The 24,250-nt window shown below is 41.6% G+C and overlaps 2 protein-coding genes across 6 annotated transcripts in view; both read left to right on the top strand.

The window, feature by feature from the left end:
- The window catches only part of LOC133964442 (protein MTSS 1-like), a 48,353-nt gene extending 44,741 nt beyond the window's left edge, over nucleotides 1-3,612 (top strand). For all 5 annotated transcript variants that reach the window (XM_062398521.1, XM_062398520.1, XM_062398524.1 and 2 more), the window contains one exon: nucleotides 20-3,612. In XM_062398521.1, coding sequence (XP_062254505.1) covers nucleotides 20-525 — 506 coding nt within the window. In that variant the 3' untranslated portion in view covers nucleotides 526-3,612. The remainder of the gene's footprint in view (nucleotides 1-19) is intronic.
- A 1,858-nt stretch (nucleotides 3,613-5,470) lies between these two features.
- LOC133965218 (transmembrane protein 65-like) overlaps nucleotides 5,471-24,250 on the top strand; it is a 37,450-nt gene continuing 18,670 nt past the window's right edge. Inside the window, exons 1-3 of the mRNA XM_062399661.1 lie at nucleotides 5,471-5,605; nucleotides 6,027-6,342; nucleotides 21,420-21,464. Of these exons, the coding sequence (XP_062255645.1) occupies nucleotides 6,066-6,342; nucleotides 21,420-21,464 (322 nt within the window). The 5' untranslated portion in view covers nucleotides 5,471-5,605; nucleotides 6,027-6,065. The remainder of the gene's footprint in view (nucleotides 5,606-6,026; nucleotides 6,343-21,419; nucleotides 21,465-24,250) is intronic.

Below are 24,250 nucleotides of genomic sequence, written 5' to 3'. Positions count from 1 at the left end.
TCTTGTTATGTCATTGCAGGCCCATGTTCAGGTCAGGCATTTTATTCCGGATCCAGCTCCCATAATGCCTCTGGCTCCTATCCCACACCAGGGACTGCCACAATCCGCCGCACCCCGTCCTCAAAACCTTCCGCCCGCCGCTCAGGCTCGGTGGGGGGAACAGGTCCCATCCATATTCGCACGCCCGTCGTCCCGGTGAAAATTCCAACGGTGCCCGATATGTCTGCAGCGGTTAACGGGAACAGGAATGCTGAGGAGAGGCGGGGAGAAATCCCATACTCTCCAACATTTACTGGAGGTGAGGATGTCGACACGTTGCCTGTGATGTCCTGGAGCGGTCAGGCTACGACCAACCCCCCAACCGTCCCGCTGCCCAACCAGCTGACCCAGCAGCACCTTCAGAGCGAGACTGGAGGAGAGGAGCCGAGGGAAGAGGGGAAGGGAAACATGCTGGTGGCCATTCGCAAGGGGGTCAAGCTCAAGAGAGCCCTCACCAATGATCGCTCCTCACCGCGCATCGCATGATGACAGCATCACAATATTCAGAAACATGACCCTGTGTCATCAAATTGAGGCTCCCCTTCATTATGTTTGTAAATGAGGTTAAAGGCTAAAGTGTTGCTGCTAAAGATGCAATGTACAGAAAAGACTTGTAATGCTAGCTTGAGAAGTCATTGCCACCTACTCTACATTTCTCAGTGTAAAATTCCATCTGTGCGAATCTCTCGCTACAGAATGAGAGGGAAACATAGATATGCAATCACCAAGCTTCCTAGTTTGGCTTAAGATGCCACAGAAAATACATAAAGCCAGGTTTGTTCAAACATAGGTTGTGGATCACAGGCCCATTTAAGTTAGCGCCTTAGTCGAACAGTCTGTGAGAGACAAAGAGAAAAGACCTTATTTCTTACAAACATCACAATAAAGGATTCTGGCCTAAGCAATAAAATGGATTTGCAAATCCGAGCCAGTAACTGCGTAATCCCAGTATAAAACATGAGGACGTTCCTGTTAATAGCAAGAAGCACAGAGCAGCGACACCTCACACTATGTCCATGTCTTCAAGAGAACAGTTCAGTCTTGTCCCCGAAGACGAGGGTTGGACGAGGACGACGTGTGTCTGCCTCTTCTCAGCGTGAGAAACACTGTCCAAACACCTCTTGTTGCGGGAGTGCATTGTACCAGAGAGGGATGAACTAACACTAGCTGCATAGTGTCCTGGCAGAAGAAGCACAACAGCCACTGCAAGAACAACACAGCGTCAAAAGAGCAATATCCAGCTGCACTAGAGGAGTAATGGCTCCATTTGGCACCTCCTGGACTGCAGTGGCCGCTCACTTGTTTTAAGAGACCCCTGATGGCTCTGGGAAGCTGCTGTGTTGTCAAAGCCGTCCTGAACTCACAGTTCAAATTCTGAAACACGTCCACAGAGCTCCACGGGGCGGAGGTGTGAACAGCAGAGACATGTCCTCGAGAAGCAAAGGACTCTGTCGCCAAACCCGTGATGTGTCACTTTCTGTTTTGTAGTTTCTTTTAGTATTAACATGATTTGTAAATAATGATACGAGTGTCCGTGTCGCTGCCTCTCACTCTGTTCCTTTGCCTGCTCCTCTGTGCCAACTTCATTCAGTTTCACATCTATAGACATAAATGTTTATACGACGATCATCAAATCCCAAATGCCTCAAGATGCGCATTGGTTCTCTTTTTCATTATCGCCTCCAATATGGTTCTCATTTAATCTGCAGTATCTACACGCCGAGCGGTGCGGCTACTCCTCAGTGGCTTGTAGTTATATATTAGTCCTTATATATTAGACTCTTCTTCTTTTGTAGCATTTATCAGCCACACTGCCGCCTGTGCATTGATCGCTTATAACATTACTATATACATATATAGTATTAAACGTATTTATAGAAGTTGATGAGGCAAAACAGTTTATGAGTTGTCAGTGGTAATCCCACACTGTTTGAATTCTTCTGTCTGGCCGCTGTCGAACTCTTTCCTCTTTGAAACGCATTTAGCTTGCATGCATCTTTTAATTCATTCGTTTTCACGTGTCATATTTCTTTGTATTGGTATCATAAACTTTTTCTTTCTAGAAACTCACATTGAAATCCGTTGTGTAATTTAAGAGCCTCATCGTTATGGGTGCATACATGTTTTGTATCTGAACAACACGATGTTTTGAGGATCTGAGGCTTCTCCCTCAGACTTATTCAGTTTTAAGACTAAAAGCTGAAAGCGTTTAGTGTCACTGACTTATCGTCTGTGTTTTCATTTTTTCTTTTCAGTTCAAGCACTGTGAGACCATGGCTACTATGACATGTATGAAAGTGTAAATATCAATTTAGCTGCACAAGTTCAGTCCAGGAACTCACGCGTTTTTGTAATTTATTTTCTTTGTCAGTCTTCAAATCATCGTTTTGTCTTTCTCAACCTATCACTATTTTTATACTTGTATAAAATATCAGAGTTATAGAGTTGCCTCATCTATTCATGCATGTGTTATCTGATTGTAGCAGTGAAATGTTCGACTGTCCCGCTACAGTTCACTTTAAGTCCCTTATTTCACACCAACTCATGCATAGAGAGTATTTGAATAATAACAGAAATGCTTCAAGAAAGTATATTTTTTTTCTGAGCTGCAGGTTCTCTGAGAGAAGAAACGTCTGGCTTCTGCAGTGGAGACATTTAAATCAGTATTATGAGAGCAGATTTCTGGACGATGCAGGGATGTAGTTTCTATTCAAGTTTGTTTTGGAAGACCTGCAGAGCCACCTTGAGGATGGTGACAATTTAACATGTTTGCACCTCAGTTGTTAAAATGACATTGAACACTTAATCTGTTTGGCATCTTATTAGATTTGAACAAATGGTACGGTGCCCACAGTGTCTGGCCTCTCTGGCCTTCAATGACCCGAGTCTCCCAGAGACATCGCAGCAAGAAAATCCACTTTGTTTATAGTATTTTCAACATGTCCCAATGCGTTTAGTATATTATTGTATATTACAGAGAGGTTAAATAGGAGGGAAGGTGGCGAAAGAACAGGGGATTACATCACAAAGCACATTTGGCATTGAACATAGCCCCTGTGGAAAGGTGACGTCACTGCTTTGGGAAACCCAGCATTCAGTTCTCGATATTGTTGATGATGTTAATATTCTTGTTTTTCTCTTCTCTTTTTTTTCTTTTTTCTAGCCGTCCACTTGTCTGAAGCTTGTATTGTCATCCTGTAATTTTTCATATTTAAATTGCTAGCATAAATATATATATATATATTATATCAGAGCTGCCAAATGTCACTATATCCTATGAATGAGAAGTTTATAGTTTATGAGGGTTTGAACTTTCAGTTTAACCTGGTTTATAGTTTTTATCTTATTGTCCCCCCCCCCACCCCCACCCCGAGGAGAGTTGAACTCTCTCTCTCTCTCTCTCTCTCTCTCTCTCTCTCTCTCTCTCTCTCTCTCTCTCTCTCTCTCTCTCTCTCCTCCCATGTACAGTTCTACAGGCTATGATGCAGTTTGTTTCAGGAAGTAAAAAGGTTGTTATTTGTTTTTTGTGTAATGACAGCTTTAGCGTTATAATAAAAATATATATCAATTTTACTTTACCTCTGTGGCTGCTTGAATGTGCAGCCTCCATGTGTCCACCTCTCTAATATGAACTTTTCTTTCAAGATTCAGTAGTTGACCGTATAATGTAACCTTGAGATTCATTTAACAGCAGTTCTGTAGTTTCACACAGTCCCTGTTGACAGAAAGGAAAAGTAGACCAACTTTCATTTTGAATTAAGGTGATAATATAACATAAGATCAACTTAATTGAACCCACACCGAGGAAATTTACCTTTTACAGCAGCATATTTATATAATTACGTAAACAAGAGAAGGCATTGAATAAAGTAAAGAATAAAATAAAATAAATTAAGACCAAAGAGAATATTATGCACATTTCTCTACAAACTGAAACATGATACGTGGGGAAATGTACTTGAGTGAAGTGCATTGGCAACGAATGATCGCACATGGAATTTACTTTATTTGGCTTTAACTATGACTATATAGATGTTTGTAAATATAATATAATAGGTATAATTTCACTACAGAAAATGGTAGATGCTGCACTCTGATCAGGATATGAACGCTTTGTTTTTATGATTCTGGTCACCAGGGGTCGCCCTAGTCTATGCTACTTTAAATAACCCAAACTCAGTTTAGTTTCTGCTTGGATAAAAGCTGGACTCCTCTCATTCTGAGAGGCCTGAAAACACTCATTTCCTTTATTAGTCAAAAGAAACTGAAATGAACCAGAACAGGTCGTAAACACAAGTGTTAAATTATGACTGGATTTCCTCTTTTCCTCTTTGTGGTACTAACTGACTTCCCCTCTCAGACAAATAACTTCCACATGGTGTCATAGTTTCTTGGGGTGTGGACTCCAGGCTGAGGTCTGGTTGAATGGCTGAGGAGGGATGGACACACACACACACACACACACACACACACACACACACGCACAAGCACTCTACTGCTGATATCAATATCCTATAATATTTTAAAGATTCCTCATATAAATAGTAGCACATTGAAATGGTATATGGATATTAGACATTCAAATATTTTATTAAGATACAGGTGGTCAAAACAAGTCATTGTGATTCCCCCTGGATGATTGTTCATGTTAATTCATATATAAAATACTCCTGATGCACCACATGCAGTATATGCATATGATACTACTACTACTACTACTACTGCAGTGACTCTGACTCTTTAAAAAATACAATCTAATCATTAGACTTTTTATTAACCATTTCATTTTTTTCTTCATATTTTTCAACAGTTGGATTAAATAGCAACATTTAAAACCTAGAAAACATTTGTATTTTATTTCTTAGACAAACCACTTCTGCGCAGGATGTATAATATATATAATAATAATAATAATGTTGTTCTAACCAAATAAATACATAAAAACAATAATATTATTAATAATTACTATTTATGAAGCAACTATAAAAAAAAACATAGCAAAGCGTTTACAAGTAAAGGAGTAGAATACAAAACATCAGAGATAAGAAATAAAGTAATGCAAAGTCATTAGCAAATCATATGATACCAAATCTAAAATCACAATCAACAGACAGAAGCCTACCTCTTACCCAGTGTTCAAATGTTTGCTTTTAACTGTGTTTTGAAAGGTGTAATATCAAAAATTTGATTAAATTATAATTATTGAAGGAAGAAACTATGACGTAGCATTTCTCAACAGAATAAAGACACGTTAACCTCCACAGCCTGTGTGACACGGACACATCTGACCATCAGCCCCTGAGAGACGAACGTAGCCTGCGTGCGTCCGTCTGTGCCGTCACAGTTACGCACGGAGCAGAGCAGCGCAGCCATTGGAAACATCTCTCCCCTCCCCTCACACACACACACACACACACACACACACACACACACACACAGCATCCTGTCAGCCAGAGGTTACAGCTTCTCGGGTTCACGCTCGCAAAGATGTGATTATTTCACTTGCGCACAGAGCAGAAGCAGTTTGGTGTTATTTTCGGCTCCAGGCTCCAGCAGCTCTCAGCAGGTAAGACGCGCAGCAGCGGCCGCATGTTGGGGGTTTTGTCCGGGGAATGGTTGATGGTGCGGGACAGCGGAGCATCGACTGAGGTGCGTCCGATTAGACAAGTTACAGTTCGGCTATGAGGACTCCTGACGCATCGCTCTCCACCGTCCTCCTCCATAGAGGCGCGTGACACCAGCTTGGATCAGTGTGTGTGTGTTTGTGTTTGATCGTGTGTGTTTCAGCGATGTGTGGTTGTCGGTGTCAGGCCCGAGGATTGCCCTGAAATAGCCTGACCCAGGCTAAGGAAGAGGAGGTGGAGGGGGAGGAGGAGGGGTGTGTTTTCATGCGATCATCGCAGCGATGAATTCAAGCTAAATCATGTCATGTGTTGCGATTTGAAGACCAGGTGATAGCCGGGCCCGATGTTCTTCCTCTCCTCCAGGATCTCCTCCGCCTCGCTTCCCCTCCCTCATCCCCGGAGATGCTTCCCTGCCTGCGGAGACTCCTGCGGCCCGCCCTCTCCCTGAGAGCCGGCGCCGGGCTCACCAGAGCCGGGCTCGACAGCGGCCACGCTCCCGCCGCATCGTCCCCGCTCTCCTCGCTGCTGCAGCGGCGCAGCCTGGGCACGCACCCGGAGTCCACGGAGCCGCTCGACTCGCCCCAGGGCGCCAAGGAGTTCATCTACAGCCTGCACCCCACCGAGCGCACCTGTCTGCTGCGAGAGCTGCACAGGTTCGAGTCGATAGCCATAGCTCAAGGTGGGTGATGTGGTACACTACAGCATGTTCACACTTTAAATGGGCTCATGAGCCACGTTACATTAGAAGCTGATTCATAAGAAGTGCATGAACTTCTTGAAAAATAAGTCCCTTATTTCAACCATTTATAAAAGGATTGAATATATTTTGCACCGTGGTGATGATCTCTTGCAGGTCATAGTCCAGTATTTTCAAATTAAATCGAGGGTTTCATGATTTCATTGTGCAGTTCTGACAATGAAAAACTCTTGTTGGAGCCTTTGTGTTTTAATATTTCATTATAACATTGCAAAGTCACACTTTAATCTCCTATGTGCAACTAAAGCCTGCCCAAGCATGATTGGTCAAAGTAGAAGTGGAAACAAGAAGGCTTCCAGTTCCAAACTCTTGTCCCTCGTCTTCTGCATATTCTGCATAATCTGCTTATGAAGATTTGAGACTTTATGACCTGTCCTGACCAGTCCAGGCCCCACAAGGTGCTGAGCTGCGTATTCAGCGTAGTCTCCACGATCGAGCGTTTTCAGCTGCATGGTCCGATGTCGCAGCAGTTCCATTTGCAGTCTGCAGCATGAGCACAGCATTGAGGTTTCATTAAACAGAATAGGTGAATTATGGGAGTACAGTACAATATAAGAGGAGGAGGAGGAGCACAGGAGATGTCCCACATAGGGAGTGGATCAATACTGAGATGGAGAGCAGGGAGGAGGAGGAGGAGGAGGAGGAGGAGGAGGAGGACACGAGTGATGATGAAGGCTTTACATCATGTAAGGCTCTGGGAGAGTGATGCTGTTCTGACATCTTTTTCTCCAGCAGTAGAGTATAAATTTTATATTTAAAAATCGCTTCTCGTCGTTCTGTCTCATGGTTCGGTGTTTCATCGCCACTGAATTATCGGATATTGGATTTGAAATGAACAGTGATAAACAACAAACAACCTAAAAGCCATTGAGAATATTATATATTAAGTGTTTACTGGAAGTCAATGCTGCTGCAGTGTTGTCTGTGAAAATGTCGATATGAGTCATGTGACTTGTTGGTAAAAGATAATTGTTTCAGCTCTGTGAGAAATAAGTTTGTGTTTACTCTCACAGCTGGTTTCATGACGGACCAATGATTTCCCTGCAGAGAAGATTGAAAGAGAGGATGAGCCTTAAAAACCTCTGAACTTCTCCATGCAAAAATGTCAGAGTTGCCATTCGAGTGCTAATGATGTGTTCCACTCAGTAGCTGTTCCACTCAGGCTGTACAGGCTGTTCCTGTAAAGCAGACATCACCACTCTGGTGAATGTTGAGCATACGTGCATATGCTGCTCTGAATAGTGTCATGTCTGTACTGTCCCTGCTCACTGTACAGCGTGTGAGGCTGTGAATGATAATCATCAGACAAGGACATGCACATACACCACAGCACAGTGTCACTGTTAATATTATTAATATCAGCATCCCTATGACACTGTGGCTTGAAAAGTTCCACCTAATTGTTTTGTTTACAAGATTAAATTTGATGTTTTTCTCCCAAAACATAAAAATAAAAATAATCTTCTGATATAAGTACAAACTTTCCTATACCAATGTATTGGTTGATATATATATATATATATATATATATATATATATATATATATATATATATATATATATATATAATTCTTAAGATTTTGTTTTCAAACTCTTTTGCCAAAGAAATCTAACTAAGGGTTGATATTTTACAGTTTAGCCTGAAACTTTACTATAGTTATCTAAAAAATGCACTAATATATATTAATTAAATATTCACAAGCACAACCAAATATATAGAACTTGAATCGATAAAATAAACATAGATCTTAAATATTTTCTGCATTGCTCTTGCTGTAAAACAAATCATATATATATTTTGGAGTTTGGACATAAATGTTGATACTAATATATAAAAGGCTCATAGCCTATTGGCCGTTATTTTCAACCAGCCGATAAATCAGTCAGGCTCCTATTTAACACACCCTCATCTTGTGTCACAACAATACATATAATTGAGTGATGGGAGCATGCTGCTGTCAGCTCCGTGTTATGGTATGGATCCATACATTATTGATCAGGCCATATAGGTCACCTCTCTCCATGTGAACAAATATAACCCAGTTATTTTCCCAGTTGTCATTGTACTGCTGAAAGCTATCTTCACCAGCTTCAGTTAGATCTTGGGGATTGAAGATGTCCTCCTGGTCAACCACAGCACAGTTGGGTAGGTTCTTGATCAGTCTGTTGACCAATATGTTCCGCCATTGGTTGGGCCCTAGATTCCGATGGTATTATCCATGAAAGTTCTCACCCTTAATGGAACATTGGAAGATGTGGCAAGAAAGGGCTGAAAAACAAGCATGTTATGCTCATATTGTAAATATAATTTGGGTTATTTCTTGAAAAGGTTTTCACTCTCTAATGTTCAGAAAACACTTCACTTTCCTTATAGTTTCTACTGCTGCAGCTCCTCTTTTCAGCCTCTGTCTGAAACATTTGGTTAAAGCCCAGTCTGCTCTCATTGGCCAGCTGGCCCACTATGTTGTGATTGGTCCACTGCTCGAGCACGTGTAGGAAACGTTGGCCTCTGGCTTTGCACAGGGCGTGACAGAATAGCTGCAAGACAAATTCTGTGAGCGAATGTGAGACGGAAGTCTTGGCTGGACTTCTGGCGAAGTGAGAGAGAGGAGCTTTGTGCTTTTCAACTTTGCAGATCTTTTACTGACACCAAAAAACCTATACAACACACTAGAGGAAAGAAAACAAAACAGAGAGAGCAAACAAGTTTTGCTGTGCTGCTTGCAGAGCTCTTCTTTTTGTTGTTAAATGTCAGCCTCTATTGAAGCTCCGTACTTCTTTTCTCTACAGCGATTGAGAATAATGTGAGGGGGTGCACTGAAGTGAGTGTAAGCAGAGGACGTGTACTTTCCTCTGCTCTCACCTCTGGGGCCGCCCTGGCTGCAGCTCCAGGTACATCCCCACCTTCATGCTATAAAAACCCTCAGGTATTATCTTACAACCTGTATACGGGCTGTGGACGAGCTGAGTCGGTTACTGCTGAACTGGTTTCCATACTCTCTCACACTCGCTGACTGAGAGGTGGAGGTTTTTTTTGCCGGGCTTGTCAGCGTCTATCATCTCTGCACAGTTTGCTGGACACCTGAAGCCAAGCCCTTATTTTCTCGACGGTTGTGTGCAGGTTGGCTGAGTGGAGAAGAAGCTGGGTGTAGTCGAATCCCGCTGACGTATCTACGCACTGGACAGTTCTCTGAGGTTAATGACGGGTGCTACAGGGCTGTCTGTGAAGGATGGGGGTGTCCATTTGTAGTGCGATTCCATTCAGTGTCCTTCCCATGTTCCATCGTGCTGTTAAATAAGAGTCACACTCTATGTGATCTTTATGCTCCTGTAAGAAACCCAAAGGCAGTAAAAGTCTCACTTTTAAACCAGATTTCATCAATGATTTGTTTGTTTAGGGGCCCAGGCAACAAGCCGGAAACTCAACATTGACATTTAATCTCTTTTTAAAGGTCATATGATGCATGTTTTAAGAAATAGCTGCCTATTTACACACCTTGTAGTCACAACGGGTTGACTGTATATAAAGAAGGACGACAAGCCAGCTCCCCAAAAGTGAAGCCAAATCATCTTGATTGCCACCTGATGGCAGGCTGCACCTTCTTTAATGGACGGGACATACACCGAACTAAAAACGGGAAGGTTTCTGTCATTTTGCGTCTTTTTACCAAATCTAGTGTTTAAAGTTTAAAAATATAATATTTGACTCTATAAAAACAGGGTGAAACATCATAATTGACTGCTTCAATGGATATGATTGGTCGAGAAAGGATCTTCTAGCTTGATTTTAACATTGAAAAGTTTAGAGATGTGTCATCCATCTTTATTTAGAGTCTATTATAGACATGGAACAACGGCAGCATTCATTTTGAGTTTGTGTCTCGGGTGACTATAAATACAAAATCTATCTCTTTTGAGTTCTGCTTTTGTTCTCCTCCACCTCTTGAGTGAATGTTGCTCGTTGTTCACCAGTTAGTCACTGGGCTTGTCTGTCTGCCGTTTGGTGCTGCCGGGCAGGAAGTTTCCACAGTGGGTTTATCAGAGCTTATTCTCCTGAAAATAGCTGGCTGCTGTGGCAAAAAGAAAATATATCAACCCTGATGATGAGAGCAGTCAGAGTGAACCATAAGATTAAAGATGAAAGCTGAAGGCAGAGAAACAACGAGCTGATCCCGATCGCTCCAAAGAGCTAAAGAAAACTGTTGAAGGATTTTAAAAATAATTATCATCACAAGGGATCTTTTCATACATACCAAAGTTATCTGATGCCTATCGGCAAGTTGGATGATTGGTGCTTTTTAATGTCAACCAAAACCATTTTTTGTGCTATTTGGGCCATATTCACTATTTACCACATGCAGGTTCCCATCAGCCTACACCGTTCCCAGAGCACTGTATGGTAACAACATTTATTTTGGGATATTTGAGGCACATTTGCTAAGTGGGGGAACTTTAGGCTCACATCAATTTTGTTCGAGCCGTAGGAAGGTAAGAAGGGCTGCATCACTGCCGGAAGTGGCCCACATCTGGGATGCTGTTCTTTGGAAGTGCTAGTTCAGGTCGGTTGGGCTGTTGCCAGTTTGTATTTATCCAGTTTCTGTGTCTGAACTTTCATTTCACTGTTTGAAAAGGTTGAAAAGTTTTTCCAAGTCTTCTGCAAAAAAGAAGGTGTACTCAGCTTTTGAGGGCCCGAGGGAGCTGCGATTTCTACCCAAGGTCCTGCACAAGAACGCCCTCGTTTCTGAGACTTGTGGAAATGCAGCCTTGGTCCATTTCAGAGGTTTAACTACCACTGGTTTAGAAATGACAAGCCCTGAGAGGCGATAGAGTAAAATTTGAAGGAAACAATTGAGGTTAAAGGCTGACGATATATGGAGGAGAGGAGGAAACAGGAGAGAAAGAAAGGATGGAGAGGGGAGAAGCCAAAGCAAAGAGGGAGCTGCTCTTTAATGAGACCGGTGGAGAATGACTCAGCTATTTTAATATGAATATTAATACCTGTTTTACGACACTGGGACAATTGGGTCAGTAATTGTAGTGCGATGCAGAAATGGACAGAAATATCAACAAAATTGAGAAGATATAGACAAATAGAAAACAAAAAAGCATTAAAACTCTCATTACATCTCTGACGTAGAGCAAAAGTGTGAAAGTGTGAAGCTCAAGGAGTTTTCTGTCTTGTTTCATGGTAAAGAAAAGAAATGACTGACCCTATCACTTGTTAATGCTGCTACATTAATAAAAAGAATAGCGTTATTAGAAATGAGAGACGGCTCCACTGTGGCTCCACAGTAATAATGATGATGAGGATCTCCAGATTCACTCACTTCACCATATCATTTACACTGAATCGCATTTAGTTGATAAACATCGTAAAAACCAATGAAGCAGGAGAAGTGGAAAATGAGACTTTGTTGTTGTCGAATTTTAGCACTAATGTCTGCAGCACAATAGAGGATTTTCAAAACCTAAACCAAGACCACAGATGTAAGAGCAGATGTAGCCTATTTATAATATTCCAATCGTGAGAACCCACACGCTGGACAAACAATTCAAAACGCAGGAACACACATAGGGCCTTTAAACAAATGGTTTCTGGGTGGTGATTCCAAAGAAACTCAAAGAAACTGGTGTGGTCAGATGTGACATGAGAATAACACGGCAGCTGACTTGTCAAAATAAACGAGCACTAATACTCTCGTCACAATTTCTCCTTCCTTTTCCAATGTCCACCCGGCACGGGAAACAAAAGCCTTATTTACACTGTAGGCAGCCATTTTTCTGCTCTCAACACAGGTACGGAACATCCGGGGGGTTTCCAGTCAGCTCGCTCTCATTTTTCAGCCCAGTAGCCCAATCTCTGCTTCTGTCATACCACACGAGTCTCCCTGATTTCCAATGAAACACGCTTGATGCTTACGATTCGAAGTCTCCCTGAACCCTTCACACGATGAGGTAATTTGGCCAAGTGATCCGTTCAGATCATCCTTGAAGCGGCCCCACGATCATCAGGAGGGAATCAAACACGAAATATGATCGATTATCCTCTAATATGCCGAATAGCATAATCTGCAAAACGGCTGAAGATGTTTTTACTGAAAACTATAACGAAAGAAAAACAAAAGACAGAAAATACATGTTTTTGAGTCTGCTTCGTTCCAGTTGACTGTTCTTTGCATTAATTTGAATTTAAATCTGTATCACTGGGTGGTACATGCTGATCTATACATATTTTAAGAAGTAGGAAAAGCTTTCTTTCTCGGACAGGCAGCATATATTTGCATATATATGTATCTTAATGTACTAAAGAAGGGGGACAGGACGAACAGAAGTAGAGCTAAAGGAGAAGGAGAGGTGCAGCAGATTGGTGAATAAATCCTGCTCGGGTCCATCTGGATCTCTCGATCATGAGCGTTGGGTCACATGGTGACTCAGGGACATGCTAACGTGGCTTTGCCACAAGGCTGCTGGTGGAAAGGAAAACATGAGATGAGACCACATGGAGGCAATTTCTCTCGAAGCACTGCAGAGCGGGATTCATGCTGGGGAGGCCGAGCATTTCATTTTCCTCCATTCCAACAACCATTTGTTTAAAAAGTGTTAAAAAATTCCTCTTCATCTTAATCGACTCAGTGTAATGAATCCACCATAAAAGCCTCCATCCTCAGGTTTGTGGATTTCAAAGAGACGCCTAATATATTCAGTGCACATTAGATTGCTTTCATAGTGTTATTATATTCCATCTTTTATGGGGAAAGCTGTGTTCCGTCACCACCAGGCATCTACCTTGATGTATTGAGGAAGAGGAGCAGCTTTTCTTTTCTTCATTCTGCCTCAGCTCATGCATCGCAGTTATTATGTGAGTGTGACTCACTGGATATAGACGGCAGGTTTAAGCCTGACATTGGCTGCATGTCTCGTGAACCCTTCCCCTCCCTTCCAAATTCCTCCCTGTCGGGGTTTTCAAAAATCAACTTTAACGACAGCAACTTCCAAGCTTCAAACAATCTTTAAAATCTAGTTGTCTTGTAAATTCAAATTTAACTCCAGCAATGTGCTATTGTTGCTTTCCAATCTCCCCAATAACCCATAATAATGTGATTGAAATGTTTCCAAATGTGTTAAAAATCAAAAACTGCAATCTCATTTGCAGAAATATTCAGACGTTCAGGGTGTCCCCTCAAACTGGTGCATCCTGTTTGCTTTGATTTTCCTGGTGGTGTCATAAATGGAAGTGACAGGACTGATTTTAGAAAGCCTGGTTTTATTAGTCCCACAATTCACAATGTATGTCAGGACAAAAGCCAAGCAGTGAAGTGGCAATAAATCAGGGCAGGGGGCATTAAATCATTTGTGAAGCCCTGCGTGTTTACACCAGCAAAGTGGCCTTAATAAATGTGAAGAGGAGGAAATTTTGCAACCCCGTCGGGACTTGTCCGAATCGGCTGTCTGACCTAACCAGGTAAGAAGGGCCTTGGCCAGGGTGGTAAGCAAGTAAGTGCTTGAATCTCCCAGACAAAGCCCGTAGAGCGTCTGTAGGGAAACCTGAAGATGACAGTTCAGGGACTCTTCCCATTTAATATGTTTGGGAGAATCTGTCTGGATGAAAAAGATAAACTGGCCATATCCAGGTGTTCAGAGCCTGGAGAGATTCAACCAAGACGACTGAAGCTGGAGCTGCTGCCAAAGAGGTTTTTAATAAGAACTGAATTAAGAGTGTGGACACTTATAAATGCATTACTAAAACTGTTTCCATTTTACTGGGTGTGGAGTGTAGGCAACTTCTTCTCTGAACTGAATTTACCACACTTTTAACACTACAAAGCCTGAAGTAGCCTGAATACTGAATCTGGAGAGACTGTGTAATAATGAATAGAAGAAACCTATTTTATCTACATATTCACCTGATAGACAACAACAGTTATTTTCCTTTTTTGAAGTCTGGTACTAAGAGAATTCATCAAGGCCAGTTTTTAAAGGAAAATAAATCCCATTATTAACTGAGGCCTTTATGTGAGATCGTCCAGCAATTACAATCTAATTCAAAATATGCGAAATGAGGAGGAACATCTCTGCATAGGGTTCGTCCTTCTCATGAAACCCAAACAGATGGATCAAGGCATGAATTCAATTACACAGGCAGCACGGAGGCCTCAGTAATGTTATTATGCTCTGCGGGATGCGTTTAATATTCAAGGTCTCGTTTGTTTCGTGAGCCCGTCCGTTCGATCACGAGGTCGTGAGCTTCAGCGTCTCTGAGACAGGGATGGACAGCATGACCTTTAAAGACAACACATACGCACTTCCTGTCACCTCTTTAGTTTCTTGTCCATTTCTCCTCTGTCTTGCCCCTCAAATGTTTTTCTTTCTCTCATTCTGTCGCTCCTTTTTGCTAAATGTGCCACTGCACACTACTCATCAGACCTGCCTGCTCTTGTCCTTGGTCGGTACCTGAGCTGTTCAGAGGATTTTAAGTGACATCTGATCTCACCACAGCTCCACAAGGCTGAAGTCAGAGATTGAAAAGAAAAACTGCAAACTAAAGGATCCAAAACCAAAACAATCAGCTGATAGATGATAAAAGGCTCAGTCGAGCTGTAGAGAACAGCAGAGTCAGGAGATTGGGAGGTTGGTTTGTTGGTTTCACTGTTGGTGATCTCTTTCCAATATAGTGACATGATCAATTGCTAATTTTCAAAATATTGTCGCTAGCAGTTTTTGGTATTTGTTCTAAGTAAAATGGTAGTGTAACATTAAAACATTCATGTGTCATAAGTGTGCAGACTCTTCTTTGTTATTCGCTACGGACCGCCTTGCACCTTGTGATGTGTGTTTCCAAATCAGACCACTCATCCTCCGGACTCCAGGTCTGATTCAAAGCCTGTTTCCCTGTTGTCTCTTGCTGATTATTTCAGGTTATTTAAGAGGGTCACACTCAGAGCTTCTTCCATTCTCTGCAAAGCAAATGCAAATGTTGTGAAGAAGCACTTTTCAAGAGCAAGCTCGCTTCCCTCCTGCTCCTCCTGCTTCATCTGCCGCCGTTATTCAGCCGGGACGCCGCGGTCACACTGAATGCCATCATCTCTCTTGCTGCTGCTGTGTGGGCACAGCTAAACCGAGCAAAGCCATTCATAAAGATGCATAATCATCTCACACTAGGATCAACAGAGCCCTTTTCACAGCAGACATTTTGTCTGGTAACAACAGAATGCCAACACTTGTGCCGCTGCTATAATGTGCCAGAAAAGATCTTTAGAAGAGTCAGCACCATGGTCAGTAGCCATCTGTCTCTGTGAGTCATCTGATCCCAGACTACTTGGCACTTAGGACGCCACATGCAATCAACTGCAATTAACTTGAGATAGAAACACATGCCACACTTATATTCATCACCGGGACTGAGTAGTGTTAGTGGGACGCAGAGGAATCCTGCTGCATTTAAACCCCATGGAGATAAAACATTGCTTCACCTTTACTGCAAGATTCTGTAGGTGTGTATCACCACCAACATGTGAAGAGGGTGTGCACCATTCAATTCAAATGCCTGGTCTCATAGAGCCTTCATCCCTGTGTGGTGCTGGGGGTGTGGTTGTAAAGTGTGGATGTCAGTTATTTCAGGCAGCATTGAAAAAAAATCATTTCCCTGTTTTCTCTTTGTTCCTTTGGCCGAATTCCAGCTACAAGACAATTAGGAACAACACTATTCTCCCTCTTTTTCTTCCTACCCCTCTCCTGTGAATTGCATTTCATCAGAGGAATATTTGTACTTGATCCTGTCTGTGTGCTGTTCAGACCCTCTGCAGCTGCCTTAATTGCCACCGTTGGAATCGGCCCTGCCAAATACAGTTCCCTGAGCACTGAGGAGAAACGCACCTCGCTGAAGGTTACGACTGCGTTTACTTTGAGCTCTACTCATTATATTCTCTCAGCCAACAAATAGTATTTGAAGCTGTGATATGACGATTTAAATTTATTCTATTGTACTCCTGAGACTCGTAAAGAAGTCTGAACGTCTAAAAACAGATACAGAGAAAGGTTTCCACCAAATAAACTTTCATATGCAAATCATGAGAGGTACTCAAATACTTCTACACTACCTCAGACTATAAGTTAGTCCTTTCAGTGTGGATTAGTTTATACACAACTCCTTGATGGATTGAGGGAAGAACTCATTGGATTTTGGTGCGGTTCTGAATCAGGGGACAGATTTAATAATGTTTCATCCCTCTCTTAGACATTGCAAGATAAGGCAGTTTTTTTTTTACATTTTGAACAATTTCCAAGGAAATATTTGATGGATCTCAAGATGGAAAAGAAATCTGAAACTAATATCGATGTGTGTGCACACTTTGGTCCCGCTTAATTGAAGGGGACTTTTTGGCCTTGGTGGATTTATGAGGATTTTGTGTAAAATCAAATCACACATTCAGGGACAGTCAAGAACTTTCACACAAAAACGTTGTTTTGATCTACAAACCTGTCCCTATTCCTTTTTTGTATGACATACGACTGTTCCAGCCTTGGCCCACATTTAGTGTGTGCTGTGTAATTTCCCTCTTTTCCGTCTCATATATCATAGGAGGAGAGCAAAGTGCTGCACAGTTGATGAATGGCGGCAGTTGTTCTCATTCTTCTGGATGAACTCAATTGATCCTGTGCACATCTATGCTCAGTCACACACCTACACACTCAATGGTGTTTCCCTAAAATGCAGAAAGGGTGACACTGATTTAAACAGACAAACACATCACACTTGAAACCACAGAAGAGTCCCTGGTGATAAAAGTGCTCTCAGACGATGAGGATCCCTTTCTCCCTGTGAGGAGGTGTGCAATTTGAAAATCAATAAAAATCCCAAGGGAAAACACAGATGTTTCTTCGTCCACGTTGGTTAGATAAAGCCACAGACACACACACGCACACTAACAGAGGCATGCCCGCAAACCGCACTGCACTGCTATACACAGTCCTGCAATGAAAAATGCCCCAGGAACACCAAAGGCCTGCATTTGCAGAAAATCTTATTGGCTCCATTTGTCATTTTTACATGGGCGAAGAAAGCTCTGCATCATTTTTGTGGAGAGAGAACTTTGGTTTTTCACAGACTTATCCAATTGACAAAACTCTGTTCACTATTTTTGTTATGCTTTACCCACTTCTATGTCTTTTTTTGAGGTAAAAGGTGTGTCTCTAGAATTCAAGCAATCACAACAAAAGAGAGCTTGTTATTGGTTTACCTTTACAAACAGAAGCTTTTTTTCATACATGAACTCTGAGTTTGTCTTTCACATATGGAAAGATTTAAAATGTATGGATACAATTAAATCAACCAGCTATTAAATCGCAAATGTTTGAGGATGGACTTTTGTATTTGGAAACATCCTCAACATTTTTTTCTCATTGAGCCTTTTACAGTAAAATGCCATCTGGTTCTCTGAGCAGGGGACACAGACCTTTCATCATTTGGAGTACCACAGTAACTGACCACATTGTTTATCCATGTAGGCTTCAGGGAGCAGTTGTAGATGACACATCGTGTTGCTTGCCTCGTAGCTGATTCTGCAGCAGGAGGCCACACGATAAGTGAAGAATGGAACATGGCCGCTTTGGTATTTAATCATGCTGCTGGTTAGCTACTTATCACAGCCCATTAAATGTTTTCACCACTCCTGTCTCTTGAAATTGGATTTTCTGAAGACGGCAGCTCCGAAACCTCCAAGCAATCAATACTTTGTACCAGCAGTTCTGGCCACCATAGATATTCATGTCAACTGTCAAGTGCTAATAAATGGCCCCATGAAGCCCAATGGATTGGGAGAGAAATTCTGTTTCTCGTTTCTCGTTTTTTTTTGTTCATGATGAGACGGTGACTCAGCTTTTGGAATCTAGTCTCATTCTTTTTTAAATGATGGAACAATACGGCAGGAAGTGGCCTCTGTGTTAGGCCACACCTGATGTATTGTCTTATTTCTTTCCAGATGAAAATGGGGCAGATTAGAGGGATTCATTCTCATGATCATAAGGCTGAATGTTAGCATCAGTGAACAGCGCATGACAGTGTCACCTGCAAATGCAACAGAAGAAGCTCTTTTAGATTAAATAACAACAAATACTCAATACATTTTTAACCGTTTTAATGTCCTGAGATCTAGAAAAATATGTTGTTGTTTGCACATAATATCTCTTACAATTTCTCAAATCCCTAATGTGGCTTGATCCTTTTAATTCTTATGAAAAATGATCTAAAACGATCTAAACAAATATGGATCATTTTGTCAATTATGACAAAAACGTACAAATAAAAGGAACATTTAACCCTGCTGTTATGATATTGTATTTCTATAGCCCATAGATTTAGTCATTGAAGATGAGCAGGTTTTAGTGACAATCAATAACTACACCAGATTTAACAGTGATAATTACTATTGTTTGCCTAGGGGCTAATGTTAAGAATTGGTCAGAACATATATGTTGTAGGGAGATGGTTGACTCTTCTGCTGCAGTAAAAGCAAAACACAGGGCTCAAGAACACACAGTGGTGAATAGATAGTGAGACGGCGCCCCACAGTTTGACACCTCAACCCTCCATTAGTAACTGACTAATCTGACTGACCTTCAGAAATTAGTGTTGTGAGACTGACTGATCTGAAATTGATTGAAGCTCATTGGGAAAAAGGGAAATCATTTAACCCCCTTTTTCCCATCAGTCCTGCTAAAATGCTGTTTTCATTATATGGCCAATATTACTATCTTTAGAAACTTCTTTCTCGTTTTAATAATGAACATTTATTTTATCCCCAAGGGCGTTTAATAATGTCTCTTTGTTTGAATAATCAGATAGATGAGACTCAATAATATACTGTTTTTACTCTCTGTAATTAAAATGAAAAATAATATCATATCCATACAGTTTGTTAATTAAATTATCTTTGTGAAACCACCATGGCAATAAATGCTTACATCTGAAACAAGAGGAGAAAAAGCAGATCCCTCTGTATCGTATCAATTGTTAAAGACATCCACGGCGAGTTATTTCATTTCTGGAGGCGTACAGATGATAGTGTCATGTGACTGCTGAGAATAATCCAGCGGCGGTTGTTCAGAGGAGGCTTCAGAGAAAACAGTTGTGAAGTAGAGGCAACAGTTACTCTGACAGCGTTTGTTCACTGATCAGCACGGGAGGATCACTGGAAGCATTTAATTAAATCCCAAAACAACCCCATGATGAGTGATTAATGGAAGGAAACACGTTCTGCTGCCTAAACGCTGGAGCCATTTGTCTTCTGCAAACGTGAAGCTCTCTTACTACTAGTTACTTTCTGTCTGGTCATGGAAGAATTCAATAGCTTTAACAGCGCTCATGAGGAAATTAGAGAAAGGAAAGACCAAATGGAGGAGGAGATACAGGGTGAAGGCATTGACTTTGTGTGAGCATGAGCGCTGACGGTGAACGTGTGAATGTCTCAGCCGTTTACTGAGGTGGACAATTGTGTGTTGTTGTGTTGGCAACATGAGATGAGGGCTGGAGTAGGAAGCTTGTAATGTGACACTGACTCCTGAATGGAAATGAGAGGGAGGAGGAGCAGATGGGAGGGGAGAGCAGGCAGGGTGGAGGAAGGAAGGCAGATGGTTATTTTTTCTTCCATTTGATGTTTTTATTGCGGCCTCGATTTTGATCAAGTGGTTAATTTTGCCAGTTTTCTCTATTAAATCATTTAGTCGTTTTCATATGGCAGACCTTACTCCAATTTGCAAAGCTGTAATCACAATTTTCATGCTTTACCAGAATCAAGAGACGGAGCTTGGAATGTTTATACATTTAATTGAAATTCAAGCAATCACTGCAAAGGACAACGTTAGTGGTTTTCACACATCAACTCTGCATAATGTCTGGAAAATTTGGTTCAGACACTTGCTTTTCATATATATATAGCCTATAGCTGGAGATTGTCTAACCAATGCTTTCACAACATCCACAAACCCACTTGCTTGCTATGAGCTCTCTGTACATTATCCTGCTGTTTTCTCACATGGGCTCACTCAGACCTTATCCAGAGTTTCTCCTAGAAGGCTGGCAGGAAAAGCTCTGGAGAACATGAGAAGAAATTTGCGTTCTTACAGCCCCTCTTGATGATTTCAGGAGAATATCCAGTTCAGTGCGTGTCAGATGCCAAAGAAATCTTTTCCTCAGATTTGTATGTTTTCCCTCATTATGCAAAGCTAGGAGCTGATTGTGCATCTGTATGTGCGTGATTATACAACACCTGTAGAAGATGAAACAGAATTCAGTACGTGGACTCATCATTTTCCACTTTTACCTCACAGCAATTTGTCAGTTTTCACGCAGCCTGCAGAGGAAATAATAACGTCTTGTCTTTTCATCCCTAAAACCAGTTGAATTACCTCTTGTACATGAACGAGTTCACGGTAAAACCAGTGTTGCGTTGATTGTCTCACATCCAGTCTGACACTTGGTTTATTCTGGGCCCTCTCATCACAGATCTACGTCACAACTCATTAGTTTCAGGGTCACACTGTGATGAGATCTCACGTTGTTTTATTGTCACACATGTTATGATAGATGCTGTTATTGCTTGAAAACATGATTAATGAAGAAAACTAAAATATTTTACTCCGTCACACACACACACACACACACACACACCCACACACACTTTATTATCAGTGCGCTGGCAGGTCTCTTCTGATGCAGAATTATAATTTTCTGACGTCACCCTCGAGGAAACGTCAATGAGGGAGCCGCTCCTTTCTCCTCTTTCTCTCTATGACTCTCTTAGATCCCCTCTGACACGCTGCGTTTCTCCCTCACTCCCCCTCTCCCCCTCTCTTTTTATCCCTCACTCTGGCCTAAAGGTTCCGACCGATAAGCTTTGCCATTTAAGAACTCTGTGACATTTCTGCTGACTTTAAAAACCCGGGGAAAGGACATGCACCTTCTTTATAATTCATTTTCTCCTTCTTTTTCTTTTTCTCTTCAGGGCAGCTGGTGATCGCGCCACCTACTTCAGCACAGTTAAGATATGGTAATAAGTCTTATTTATTTATGAATCTTGGTGTGTTTGTGTGTGTATCTCATTGTTGATAAAGTGATGGTTAAGGTAAATATATTATTAACCTTGTAAGATGACCACCTATTGACTTATCCTTCGTTCAACCAGGAAGATCACTGAAGGATTGGGCTTTAGTAGAAACTGCTGAGCAGGTTGCAGTGGTTCATATGCCATACTTTGTTTCCATGGTGACCCCAAATTAAAGCAGAAACGTGCTATGGATGAACTTGGCTGATAGTTAAGCTAAGATAAGCTTTCTGTGAACAGACATTAATTAGTTATTGGACCCGACACACATTTATATTCTAGGATAACAATTTTTTTCTTTATTAAATACAACTAAAACTCATCAGCAGGTTTATTCACTTTTTTCACATTAGTTTCCACTCGTGTGTGTAGTTGTCTTCCCTAAATGTCTGTAATACAAATCTATCTGTGAAGCTTCTCAGTCATCCAGGTCATGGTATATCCAAGTGGTAAAAACAGGTCACCTGGTCTTTCTTGAAAATGTTTCCCCTCTGATCCAAGAAGCTCCTTCAGTTCTAACTGACTGGTGGGAGTCCCAGGTCATCAGGAGTCGCTGAGGAGACTCTTCGGACCTGTACATGTGGGAAACTAAACAACCCCTTCATAAATGCATGGCACAGCACAGGAGAGCCAGCAGCTCAGGTCAGGACTCCACCTCCATCTAAAGGACAAGGGACATTCACTTGAAGACAACAAAGTCCACATTTTGGCCAGGGAAGAGAGATGGTTAAAGAGGAGTGAAGGAAGCCATCCACGTCAATCTAGAGAAACCATCTCTGAACAGAGGAGGAGATTTAAGACACCACCTATCACATAAAAGCCACATGCAACACAGTCCTGACTTCCATCCCCAGGAAGTTTCACTGCAATTCACACCTTCCCACCAAACCTCAGCCACGTTAAATACCGGGGACTCAGTAGTCAGTTGGATCTGAAGTAAGCCTCTTAGATGAGAGGGTGAACGTCTTCAAGAAACTAAACCAAGTCCAGTTGACGTGTTTTTTAGCACTCCGAAATGACAAATAGAGCAAAGTAGTCAGCAAATCCCAAAAGCCCTTGACCCAATTCTTTACTGAGAGGACGATGAGTTAGCCAGCAGGACCCTGACAGATAGCCCTCCTCCTCTCTGCAGTTTGTCGTGTCCTTCTCGGAAACAAAAATGTCCTTAAAATGTATTTTAATCCAGGTCCCATAGGTATTCTTAACTGCAGCATCCACAGATAGGCTATGACAAGAACTGCCTTCATTTGCACTGCAACCTGCTTTACATGCCTGTTTTACGGACCATTGTTGTTTCATGTTATTTTTTTTATTTAGGATTGCCTGTCCTTATGTTGTCGTCAGGGATTCTATAAATGATTAGGAACAACATATTGCACATCCATCTCTCCATCCATTCATCCCATCTGGTCTTTCCAATCATTCATTCTTCTTTACCACTTCAGTAAAAAATAGACTGAATGTTTAGATAATGGCCCAAAATCTTTTCGGATGAAGTTGTTTATGTGACACTTGCAATTTAAAGCTTCTTGGTATCAAGTAATGTTTTTTCTGTTTCTATGTGAAGAGGCTCAGTGTAGTACAATTACTTTCAGAGCATGTGCTGCTATGGATAGGTTAAACACTCACACGACAGAGATATTCATGCAGGCATCCTTCTCTTTACGCTGATCAGTTACAGACATGACCTCAAACCTCTGAGACTTTCCAATCTCCTCCAATCTCCTCCTCCTCCTCCTCCTCCTCCTGCTGCTGCTGCTGCGGAGAGGCTGGAAACACATCGTCATTCATACTTTCACCTTGTGTTTGTCTTTCTTGCTCACAGCTTTCAATAAATAGTGAGATCTTTGTGAGTCTGTGGGCAGAGACATAAATACAGAATGTCCTCTGGTCCTCCACTGCTCTTGCTCCTCATTAAAGAAAACACAACTTCAAGCAGCAGTCACTACAGCAACGGTGTTGAACACAGCCCTCATGAATTTTCCTCAACTCAGCAGAGTCTTTGTGTTGCTGTGTGTATTGTTGCCTGGTTTTTATCTCACTGGAAGTTATGCAGGTTGATGGTGACTTGTGTGTGATAAATGTGACTTTCCATTAGTGTCACAACACTGGTGTCATAACACTCTGACCTAAAGATCAGGAACGAAGCTGGAAAACTAATTGTGTGTGTAAGGCCACATTTCATGAAGTGTACATGCATTTTAGAGCATGGTGATGTTTCATATACTTTATGTTTCAACCAGTCTTATATGCCCTATGTCATTTATTTATATATATATATTAGACTTAACAATATATTGAATTATACCAATTCAAGTTTTAGACTTCCAACTAAGAGCAGTAACAGACTTTAAGAGTTGACTCCACCCTCTCGAAACAGAACAAAAATTCCCAGAACAGCTTTACAATTGGTTGTGTCATTAGAACTAACATAGCCGGAGGGAGTCAATTTTTTATTACCTGAAAGGAGTGGTGTCCTTAAAGGCTTTAAGATGTAAAACAGGTAATGAAGCCCGGAGCAGATGAGTCCAGGGGAGATAAGGGAACTGGTGGGAATCCCTTTTAATAAAACCTGTATGTTGACACTCTCAGTTCGAGAATGAAGCTTCGAGGTGATGTTCAATTTTTTTAAATAGAAAGTCACCAGAGGAGTGAGAGGCAAAATATCTCTGCTGCTGAGACTTGTTGAATTTTAAGTTGTTTTTTCCTGGAGAAGCATCCAAACTAAACAC

Source organism: Platichthys flesus, chromosome 11 (assembly GCF_949316205.1).
Source record: "Platichthys flesus chromosome 11, fPlaFle2.1, whole genome shotgun sequence".
Lineage (NCBI taxonomy): Eukaryota > Metazoa > Chordata > Actinopteri > Pleuronectiformes > Pleuronectidae > Platichthys > Platichthys flesus.
Note: the sequence above shows the minus strand (reverse complement) of the source record. Positions and strands in the feature narration are given on the sequence as shown.